The 11920-nt window shown below is 44.4% G+C and overlaps 1 protein-coding gene across 1 annotated transcript in view; it reads left to right on the top strand.

The window, feature by feature from the left end:
• Window positions 1-1805: 1805 nt before the first annotated feature.
• LOC143803736 (uncharacterized) overlaps window positions 1806-11920 on the top strand; it is a 59447-nt gene continuing 49332 nt past the window's right edge. Inside the window, exons 1-3 of the mRNA XM_077281510.1 lie at window positions 1806-3370; window positions 3537-3699; window positions 4461-4950. Coding sequence (XP_077137625.1) covers window positions 3274-3370; window positions 3537-3699; window positions 4461-4950 — 750 coding nt within the window. The 5' untranslated portion in view covers window positions 1806-3273. The remainder of the gene's footprint in view (window positions 3371-3536; window positions 3700-4460; window positions 4951-11920) is intronic.

Here is an 11920-nt window from a genome sequence, read left to right as displayed (position 1 = left end):
CACATGAGACCAAAGACGCCATCTTGGAAAAGGGCAGTAATGCACAAAAACGTAATAAAAAATGTTCAGAGTCCTGACACAGGGTCTCTGGCGTGTCACTTCACTCACCCGTGCTGCGGTCAGTTCTTCCCTTCCCCATGCTCTGCATGCTTCCAGCCGGGCCTCCAGCCATATCCTTAGGACACGCACATGTGCTCCCGCCCTCTTAAAGGGCTAGCGCATGCACTTGCTATTTCCTCCCCAGCCAATGGCTGTGGGACATTATGTATATTTTGCTTCCTCCCCACTGGGGAGGTGCCTGAGCGACCTTCCTGTTCCACAGTGTAAGTTGAGTAAAGTTGTGTACCAGTCCCTGCTGTACTCTGGTGCAGATGCTGCCTGCTGCACTCTGGTACAGATCCTGCCTGCTGCACTCTGGTGCAGGTCCTGCCTGATGCACTCTGCTGCAGATCCTGCTTGCTGCACTCTGATACAAACTCTGCCTGCTGCACCATCCAATAAAATAGGAGATTTGTAGATTTAATGCACGCAGCCAAATAAAGTGTGAAACTAGAAGTATCCAAAATGAAGGATAGTGGTTTTATTCAAAGCTTTTCGATGTTCAGATGACTTCTTCCTCAGGACATAACCACATGTATACCATGTCATCTGAATGTCGAAACGCATTGAATAAAACCACTATCTTTCTTTTTGGATACTTCTGGTTCCACACTTTATTAGGCAGCACGGATTACATCCACAAATCTCCTATTTTATTGCATCTGTTACGGTCAATTGTTGACCTGTGGATCTGCTGCAGCAGATATCTCCAATACGATCTATACGCCATGCTATTAGATCTATCAGGTTAGTATTATCTGAATTTAAAAAATTTTTATCCATCGGATAAGATCCTATGTTTGCTGATCTCTCCTACAGTTTCTTCTTTTGCTGCACCATCCAGTCTGCCCTACTGGGTCCAGTTGCTGTGCGTCCATTGGTCTGTCCTGGAGTGGCACCTGGAATTCATCAGTAGCCAAGTCTAAGGCTACGTTCACATTTGCGGTGTGCGCCGCAGCGTCGTCGCCGCAAGAAAACGCATGCGTCATGCGGCCCTATCTTTAACATTGGCGCCGCATGAGGCCGCATGTACATGCGTTGTCATGCGTTGTGGTGCGTTGTATGCCACATGCGGCGTTAGGGCGCACCTGTCAGGGCGCGGCAAACGCAACATGTTGCATTTTTCGGGCGGCGCCGACCTTTTAAAAAACGCATGCGTCGTATTTGCGTCGTGTTTGCGTCGTCGATGCGCCTTATTCCCCATTGACTTGTATTGACAACGCAGAGTACTTGCGTCGTGGTGCGTTGTACGACGCATGCGTTGTCAAATAAAAGATGCAAAACATTGTCTAGACTTTGTCTGGACACTAAAAAAACACTATATATATATATATAAAAAAAAAGGGGGGTTGCCATTGTCTTTCACAAGGCTATCACACAAGACAGAGAGAGGAGCAATCTGCTTTCAGAAACTGTACGTATATATTTTTCTTTGCATTTTTATTCTGTGTTTCTTGATTTTGATTTAATTTGTGCAATGTTTGGTCTGTGCTTTTGTACGGTTATGGCACTGTGGGTTGTTTTTGGAAATATTGTTTTTTTTAATCTGGTTCTGATGTACTTCTGGCGTTATATGATGGCGTTTATTGTCTTCGGCCTTGCTTGGTTTTGGATTGGTTTTGAATTTTTTTGGGTTGTTCTGGTGTCATGCGGTTGTTCAATGTCTTTTTTTTTTGGATGATTTTTTCTTCTTAAATTTCTGGTGCATGTCTTTTTCTGGTTTCTATTGTTGGGGGTAACCGTATGGCGTTTTCTTGGCTCATGTCTTGCTGTGTTTTATTATGCTGTTGGCATTTTTTTTTCTTTCCTTGAGTGTCTTTTCTTGCTGGTGGGGGGGCTACATTTATGATGTTTCATTTGTATTGTATTGTTCCGTGCGGCTATATGCCATTCTATTTTCAATTGTATTTTTCCTTTTTTTTTTATCTCTGATGGTTTAACGTCATTTTCCGTATGGCATATATCTCCTTTCTTGAATGTTTGTATTGCCAAGTGTGTAGTATAATGGATGTTTTTGTTTTTTTTGGGGTGGGGCCCTTTTTTTTTAGTTTCATGTGTTTTTTTTTTCTATTTGACTATGGTTTATCTTTGGGTTGCTGTATATTGTAACAGCGGTTGTCCCGTATGTTTATTGCTTATTATCTAGAATGGTATTTATCGACTTTTTCTGATGTATTTCTGTGGTTAGATGTCACCAGATGGTGTTGTTTTGGATCATGTCTTGTTGTAATTGTAAAGTATGGCGTTCATTAGTTTGCTATTTCATTGTGCCTTTTTTTTTCCTGTATAAATAAAGGGGTTTTTTTTGTAAGTTTTTATTTTTAAAAATTTGGACATAGGTGTCTATTTTTGCTTAATTTTGTTTGGGTCTATTCTTGTGTTGTATCTTCTATTGTATTCTCTTGCAATGTATGGCGTTGTGGTGTCGCTTGTTGATTTTGCATTGTCCTATCAGTCAACAGTCAATTTTGTTTTTGTTTTTTTTTTGCCTATTTTATTGTATGTGGCATTGTTACTTGGATGTGATTTTTTGCTCATTTTTTCATTGCAGAACAAACTTACAAGAATGCCAAGTTCTTCAGCATCTGGCCAATCGGCGCGGGGGAGTGCGGTGAGTAATTATGTCCAGTTGCTTACTATTCGCTGCCATTTGTAGCATTGACAATAATTTTTGTATACAATTTTTACAGGCTTCTTCAAGTGAGGGGAAGGCAGTCAGCGGGAGCAGAGAGCTCGGGGGCCAAGGTGTGGCGTCAGGACGGCGAGTGAGTATTATTTTTTTTTTTTTTTCTTGACTAGCATCCTGCTGTGAGGAACATTACATTTGAGTAGCATCCTGCTTTCACTAGGGATGTTTACTAAGCTTAATTACATTATAGCTTTTAAGGGCAGCAAGTATTGGGGGAAGGTAACATATAGTTGAACTCCCTGCACAAAAACATTCCTAAATACAGGTGTAGAAACCAGAAATATACATACAGACAGGATAGGGCAAAGGTACATATCATGACAGGTGCTGGTGGTTGTAAATATTTGCATATTTGTAACCTTAATGTTTTCTAATTTTTCTAGGTTTCACAACGGGACCAAGGAGATCGTGGGATAGATGTGGACCTCCTGATCTCCAGCATCCAGGAGCGTGGCCCGTTGTGGGACAGCCGTGACCCCCGGCACATGGACCAGGTGGTGTTGAGGCATTTGTGGGTTGAGGTGGCAAAGTCGCTGTGGGATGGCTTTGAAAGCGCTTCAAGCAGTGAGAAAAGCAACTTTGGTGAGTATTGCTGATACGCCCTGCTGATACGCTGCTATGACCCATCTTGCCAGGATAAACACAACCGTGTGTGATGCGATCAACGCCTAAACTTTGCATCGCACACGGTTGTTTTATCCTTTTAAAATGCTAAATATGTAACCTTTTTTTTTCTTTGCATTCACAGTTAAAAAGTTGAGGACCAGATGGCGATCCATGAAGGACCGTTTCAATAAGGGGATCCGTGCTGAGGAGGAGCAATCTCGGAGTGGTGCTGCTGCGGCCAAGTCTGTGCCCTATAAGTACAACAGGGCATTACAGTTCCTAAGACCGATCCTTGGCCGCCGACAGTAAGTATTTTGTCCACATACCATATTGCACAGCCACATTGTACATTGCCCAGCCACATAGCATATTGCACAGCCACGTACATTGTGCATCCACATAGTATATTGCCAGGCCACTATATCGCAGCCACATAGTACACGTTCTAGCCACATATCCACATAGTATATTTCCCATGCACATAGTGTATTGGCCATCCATGTAGTCAGCATAGCATATTGGCCATCCACATAACTTTTTCCCTAGTGGAATGGTATATAGCCCATTAGTAATTTTTTTGGTTAAGCGTGAGTCCTTGTAGTCCATGACAGGTTACGTTCTGAGTCAGGGTAGTTCTGATTGCAGGAATAATGATGACATCTCGATCACATGATCCTAACGTCATGGCCGTTCCTGCGATCAGATCAGCAAAGTCACTGTGTATTTTTTTTTTTTTTTTTTTTTTTTTATCTTGACTTTAAATTTTATACTATTTTTGCGGCATAGGCAGCGTCAAGAAAGAGTTTTAGACAAAAAATTTTTTTACCAATGACAGTGGTATGCGGTCAAAATGAACAGTCATTTTCTGCCATTGGTATGTCCATGATTGTTATCGTCAGCCATAACGGTCAGCTGGCGATAACAATCAGCAATTTATTATAGGCCACACAGACTGAGAGACAGAGGATTTGTATTGTTGTGTAATGTAATGTTAATTTTATTACAGGAGTTGGCGTATGTGATAGGTTATTAATTGAAGACTAATTTTTCCCTTATCTTTTCACAGGACACACAGCAGCACCCTCGAGCGAGCTCGCCCCGCAGGAGCGGACCTTCATGAATCGCCATCTGACCCGTCACAGCCCTCCCACAGCGACAGCAGGCTTGCACCACCATCTGGAGAACCGGCAGCCGGTCCATCAGGTGTTCCCCTGCCCGATGCCTCTGGCGCTCCTTCGTTCGGGAATTCCCGACAGCGCCAGCGGGCCTCGGACAGGCCAGCCATGCCCGAATTTTTGCATTTGAGCACGGTTTTCCAGAACGGTTTCAAGGCGTTGGGCGATAAAATGGACACTCGTCTGTCCAATATCGACCAGCGCCTTGAAAATATGGAATCCGAGCTCTCGAGGCCGGCCAAACATTTTTTTAGTACCATTGCTAAGGGCATGGTGGAACACCTTACGCCGGAACTCCAGATTTCGGTGATGCAGGCCTGCAACACTGCCTACGTGAGGGCTCCGCAGCAGGCTCGGGTCATGCAGTCAGCGACAATGCCCGTAGTGCCGTCTCTGGCTAGCATGACTCCGACTCCTGCTGCAGAGCCACTCCAGCCACCCCACCGAGGACCACGTGCGGAGCGACGCCACCACAGGCACCATAGCATTGTGCCGCCGACTCCTGCTCCTGCCAGGCCCTCATCCCCCCGTAGCCGACATGATGTGGGAGCTGCCGCGGGAGAGAAAAAAAGAAAAAGAAGGAAGAGGACACACACTGAGGCTCTGGCTGCTCCAATACAGACACCTAGTTCGCGTCGGGGCTCTAGCCGCAGCAGGAGCAGCCAGGGCCCTTCAAGAACCAGGCCAAGGCTAGTGTTGCCTCCTCCCTCCCCTACAGAGTTGGCGGTTTCTTCCCCAGTCTACCCAGCCTCCTGGACTCTGACTCATCATCCTCCTCTTCCTCTCCCCATTCCCAACCAGACACATACCATTCCCCCATGGTGGCAGAGGTTGATACCCCCTAAGTTTATTTCCCCTTTTTTTTTCTGTTTCCCCCCAATAAAAATTGTTCATTTTAAATCAACAATATTTGTTCTTATTTTCCAGTATACTTCTCGGCAATTCACGCCGTGCGCCGTCTACACATATTTTGTGCATCAAACACCTCATATATGCAATGTCAGACAGTATTTTTACAATTTTTATTTTGCCTTTTTTTGGGTGTCTCTCATTGCTGTATGAGGTGTTTACAAACACTAGGGTATGTGTCCACATTCAGGATTGCATCAGGATTTGGTCAGGATTTTACATCAGTATTTGTAACCCAAAACCAGGAGTGGGTGATAAATACAGAAGTGGAGCATATGTTTCTATTCTACTTTTCCTCTAATTGTTCCACTCCTGGTTTTGGCTTACAAATACTGATGAAAAATCCTGACAAAATCCTGATGCAATCCTGAACGTGGACACATACTGTAAAGGTACCTTCACACTTAACAATGCTGCAGCGAAACAGACAATGATGCAGATCACTGCAGCATCGCTATTTGGTCGCTGGAGAGCTGTCTGTGTGACAGCTCTCCAGCGACCAACGATGCCGAGGTCCCCGGGTAACCAGGGTAAACATCGGGTTGCTAAGCACAGGGCCGCCCTTCCGATGTTTACCCTGGTTACCAGTGTTAAATGTAAAAAAAACAACAGTACATATACTCACAATCGCGTCCCCCGGCGTCCGCTTCCCTGCACTGACTGAGTGACGGCCCTACCAGCAGAGCGGTCACATCACCGCTGTGCTGTGCATTCACTTTACGGCCGGCGCTCAGTCAGTGCAGGAAGCGGACGCCGGGGGACGCGAAGATGAGTATATGTACTGGATTTTTTTTTTACATTTAACACTGGTAACCAGGGTAAATATCAGGTTACTAAGCGCCGCCCTACGCTTAGTAACCCGATATTTACCCTGGTTACCATTGTAAAACATCGCTGGTATCGTTGCTTTTGCTGTCAAACACAACGATACACGGCGATCTGACAACCAAATAAATATGATATGGTATGGTATAAATTTGTTCTTTGAAGCAGGGTAGAAAACTTAGAAAAAATTTTTATTAAACAACAACATTTTAAAAACAAAGGGTTCCAATTTTTTAGATAAGGCACATTACATTTGTGAAGTATAGGTAGATGCCAAATTTGACATAACCAAACCAACCTAAACGGATTACATTTATTGCACATAATACTGGAGAATTAGTTTATTATTATATTATATTTATAGCACAGTCACAGTAGAGGTATTTATTGGTGTAGTTAAAACCAGAATACAGTCCAACAGTAACATACCACTACACCATTTGATCTTGCCATGACACACGGCCAACATCTGACACAAAATAGGCCGCAAAACGATCCCTCATCTGCGCAATTTCCACACTTGTCCTCAGAGGATGATCATGGTAATCGGGCAATGGGTTGGCTATGGGTTCATCGAGTTCCACATTCAGTCTCTCTTTGGCCATAATGTAATTGTGGAGAACCACACAAGCCTTCACCACCTCATCCACTGTTTCAATTTTAAGATTAATGGCGGATCCTAATATACGCCATTTGGAGACAAGGATGCCAAAGGCGCACTCCACAGTCCTTCTGGCCCTGGACAGTCTGTAATTGAAAACCCTTTTTGTATGGTCCAAGCCCCGACTGGAGTAGGGTTTCAATAGGTTGGCAGACATTTGGAATGCCTCATCCCCAACCACAACAAATGGCATCGCAGGGCCTTCGGTGTGGGGAAGAGGTCGTGGCTGGGGGAAATTAAAATTGTTGCCATATAATTTTTGGCCCATATCCGACTCTTTAAATGTGCGTGAGTCATTTGCACGGCCAAACGCACCAATGTCCACTGCGAGAAAACGGCAGTCCGCACCGGCAATTGCCATGAGCACAGTTGAAAAGTATTTTTTATAATTGTAGAAAAGGGATCCACTTTTCGCAGGCTTGGTAATCCGAATGTGCTTTCCATCCACTGCGCCAATACAGTTTGGAAAATAACACACTTGCTCAAATTTCTGTGCGTTGGCCTCCCAGATTTCACTAGTAGGGACGGGTAAAAATTCCTCCCAGAGATTATCCCACAAAGCGCGGCATGTCTTAGCAATAATTCCGGAAAGAGTGGAGACTCCAATCCGGAATTGAAAATGAAGTGATCTCAAGGTCTCTCCGGTAGCCAGGAAACTGCCAAGAAGATAAAGAAATTACATTAAAGTACATTGCAATTTATAAAAGTACATTGACAATACCAAACCCAAAAAAAATTTAAAAAAAAAAAAAAAAAGGGAAGAACATATCACAGTCATTCAAAAAGCTACGTACCGTAGAGTCACCAGCAGTCGTTCCTCTGCGGAAATAGCTCTCCGGAGCTGCGTGTCCTGCCTGCTAATGGATCCTTCCACCCGACGCAGAAGATAGCGGAAGCTGTCCTGAGACATCCTGGTATATTCAAAATATTTCTCCAGGTTGTCATTCAGTTCGCCAAACAAGCAATGGTATGCTCCACGGCTCTCCCGGACTTCCACGATAGGGTGTATCCAAAAGCGGCGACGACTCCATCTCTGTTTTTCCCTTTCCCTTTGATGAAAACAGGTGACAGCATAGGCATTAGCCAAGGCAAATTCCATCTCCATATCCATGTAGATACTGTCCATGGGACGCTCCATCATGAATACCAGCAAAATGGGAGGAATTCATCTCTGCCAGGGTATATATACACAATTACATTACACCAACCCTCTTCTAGCCATTGGTGGTCCTTATCTAGTGTGTAGACACTTTTTTTTTTTTTTGGGTGATGAAGAATGACTCACTGTAGGAAAACGCATGCGTCGAAAAAAAGCAGCGTTTTTTGGTCAAAACGCAACTGCGTTTCCAAAAAACGCTGCGTTTTTCGCCGCATGCGTTCAATGCATGCGTCGAAAAACCATGCGTTTCTATTGCGTTTCTGTTGCGTTGTGCGTTGCGGTGATGACGCTGCGGCACACACCGCAAATGTGAACGTAGACTAACCTCACCATCAGAGGCTCTAGTGAACAGTTCGGTGTTCGCTTAGTCACGCTCCTCCAGGCTCTCTGCAGTCCGTGGCACAGAGGTTCCACAAACCACGTCCGTGACAGATATTCACAGGTAATTATATATACACAGACACATTGGTTATTGAACAGCATGAAATATGACTTTAAGGGCAAGATTTATGAGTAGTGTTGAGCATTCCGATACTGCAAGTATCGGGTATCGGCCGATACTTGCTGTATCGGAATTTCCGATACCGAGATCCGATACTTTTGTGGTATCGGGTATCGGGTATCGCAACAACATTAATGTAATAATGTGTAAAAAAGAGAATTAAAATAAAAAATATCGCTATACTCACCTGTCCGACGCAGCCGGGACCTCAGCGAGGGAACCGGCAGCGTTGTTTGTTTAAATTTCGCGCTTTTACTTGGTTACGTGAAGTCCCGGCTTGTGATTGGTCAGGGCGGCCATGTTGCCGGGACGCGGACCAATCACAGCAAGCCGTGACGAAATTACGTCACGGCTTGCTGTGATTGGTCCGCGTCCCGGCAACATGGCCGCCATTAACCAATCACAAGCCGTGACGTCACGGGAGGCTGGACATGCGCGTATTTTGAAAAGCGCGCGTGTCCAGCCTCCAGTGACGTCCCGGCAACATGGCCGCCATTAACCAATCACAAGCCGGGACGTCACGGGAGGCTGGACATGCGCGTATTTTGAAAAGCGCGCGTGTCCAGCCTCCAGTGACGTCCCGGCAACATGGCCGCCATTAACCAATCACAAGCCGGGACGTCACTGGAGGCTGGACACGCGCGCTTTTCAAAATACGCGCATGTCCAGCCTCCCGTGACGTCCTGGCTTGTGATTGGTTAATGGCGGCCATGTTGCCGGGACGTCACTGGAGGCTGGACACGCGCGCTTTTCAAAATACGCGCATGTCCAGCCTCCCGTGACGTCACGGCTTGTGATTGGTTAATGGCGGCCATGTTGCCGGGACGCGGACCAATCACAGCAAGCCGTGACGTAATTTCGTCACGGCTTGCTGTGATTGGTCCGCGTCCCGGCAACATGGCCGCCCTGACCAATCACAAGCCGGGACTTCACGTAACCAAGTAAAAGCGCGAATTTTAAACAAACAACGCTGCCGGTTCCCTCGCTGAGGTCCCGGCTGCGTCGAACAGGTGAGTATAGCGATATTTTTTATTTTAATTCTTTATTTTACACATTAATATGGTTCCCAGGGCCTGAAGGAGAGTTTCCTCTCCTTCAGACCCTGGGAACCATCAGGAATACCGTCCGATACTTGAGTCCCATTGACTTGTATTGGTATCGGGTATCGGTATCGGATTGGATCCGATACTTTGCCGGTATCGGCCGATACTTTCCGATACCGATACTTTCAAGTATCGGACGGTATCGCTCAACACTATTTATGAGTCAAATTCTATCTGGCAGGGAGGTGGCAAGCGCCGTATTGGCGGGAACAGTCACTAAGGCACCTCTGCAACTATCTGGCCCCTGAGAACAGCAGCTGCTCTGTCTCACTAGCCGCACATTTTCCTGAAAAATCTGTGAGCTCTTTCTGCTTTAGCATCAGCCTGACTGAGTCTGGCTCGCAGCCCTCCCTCTGTCCATGCCCAGTACCATAAGTCTCTACTGAAAGTGACTGCTGCTCGCACATGTAACCTCCAATCACCAGCCCAGGCTCGGGTCTCTGGCTGAATGACTTCAAGGCCTCTTCGGTACTTGACCACCGAAGAATGTCTCCTTGATCCGTATCGATGGGGGCTGGTCCTCGGCTGTTGACCCACATCATCTAGATTAGGAACCTTGAATGGCTTCATTCAGGTCTTTGATGCTTGACCATCAATGGGTGAAGTCAGGACCTTGACTGGCATAGCTCTTCTCTCCGGTGCTTGACCATCATCGCCTGAGTCTGGGCCTTGCAGTTGCTGGTGCACACGGCTGCAGCCAACTATCTCGGCTGATGGAGCTGCAGCAAGAGAAACTGTCACTTCCCTTGGCGCCAAATCTACTCCCGTTTTGGTAAGCTGGCCTTTTGTATGCAAGGCTGGCTTCATCACGTCACCTGACTTGGAGCACTGGCAAATTCCGTCCCTCCTGTACCTTCTCTCCTTCAGATCAGTTCCACAGGACTTTGTTCAGGCATGGAAGCCACACAGCATTGCTGCATTTTATCCCTGTGCTCTGTTCTCCTACATATGCTTGGAGAAAACCTTATCCGAGCACGTTCGCTCTTCACGAATAAGAATCTATCAGGAATAAACCCACCAGGAATTTAAAAAAAATGCAATATCTGGCAAGGGCAGAATGATTCTCTAAGATTTAAAAGGATTTTCCACTCCAATGCAAACTGCACAGCTTAATAAACAATAGTAATTTCTAATATATACAGTTTAGGTTTCTCTGCTAGCAAATTCAAGTGGTCACCACATGACAGCAAAAATATGCAAACGGCATTTTTTGTGGTCACATGCAAACCTGTTTTGCATTCATTTCTCTCAATAGAAAACTACTTTGGGTATAAACCTATGCGTCTCATTGGTCTCCACAAAGCTATGACTATGCAGGAGATTTCCTGCAAAGGAAATCCAGGGAAATGGCACTTCCACCACAGAGAGTAAATAAATGAAAGTAACAGAGTCATGTGTTCCAATAGCAGATATTTTAATACAAATAATGACAAAAAAGTATTAAAAACACAATGTGTTTCGACTATGAACAGCCTTCATCAGGTACTTCAAACAAAATGTGAAATGCAACCATCTTATACTCTTCGCAGTGGAAAAGGGTGAAGTTGATGACTAGTGGAGTAGAAACTGTTTTTTTATATAGTTCTTTTAAAAAAAAAATAATTGTTATTGATGGCTGGCTACCCTCCCTAAACATATGAATACATCATATATCCAAAAATGAAAAATATGAAATGTTATGGTGCAAAATTCAAAATAAATACAGAATACAATTCATGGTAAATCAATATAATGCTCACTGGTTTCTCTTTAAAGTAATATGAGAAAGATGAAGCACTAGTACCGACGTATTAATAAATGAGCTATGGATGCCCGGACCGCTCTAAAAGATGAGGAAAGCGTTGCTTATTTAAACACCTCCACACAGAGGGATTTGTAAGTATGCAGCTACACTGAACTGACTGAAATAACAATGCACATGCGTGTGTATATATATATATATATATATATATATATATATATATATATATATATATATATATATATATATATATATATATATATATATATATATATAGCTCTGGTAAAAAAATAAAGAGACCATTGCAAAATTTTCAGTTTGTCTGATTTTTCTCTTTATAGGTATATTTTTGAGTAAAATGTAAATTGTTCTTTTATTCTATAAACTACTGACAACATGTCTCCAAAGTTCCAAGCAATATATTTTGTACCGTATATACTCGAGTATAAGC

Source organism: Ranitomeya variabilis, chromosome 2 (assembly GCF_051348905.1).
Source record: "Ranitomeya variabilis isolate aRanVar5 chromosome 2, aRanVar5.hap1, whole genome shotgun sequence".
Lineage (NCBI taxonomy): Eukaryota > Metazoa > Chordata > Amphibia > Anura > Dendrobatidae > Ranitomeya > Ranitomeya variabilis.
This window is presented reverse-complemented; position numbering and strand designations above follow the sequence as displayed.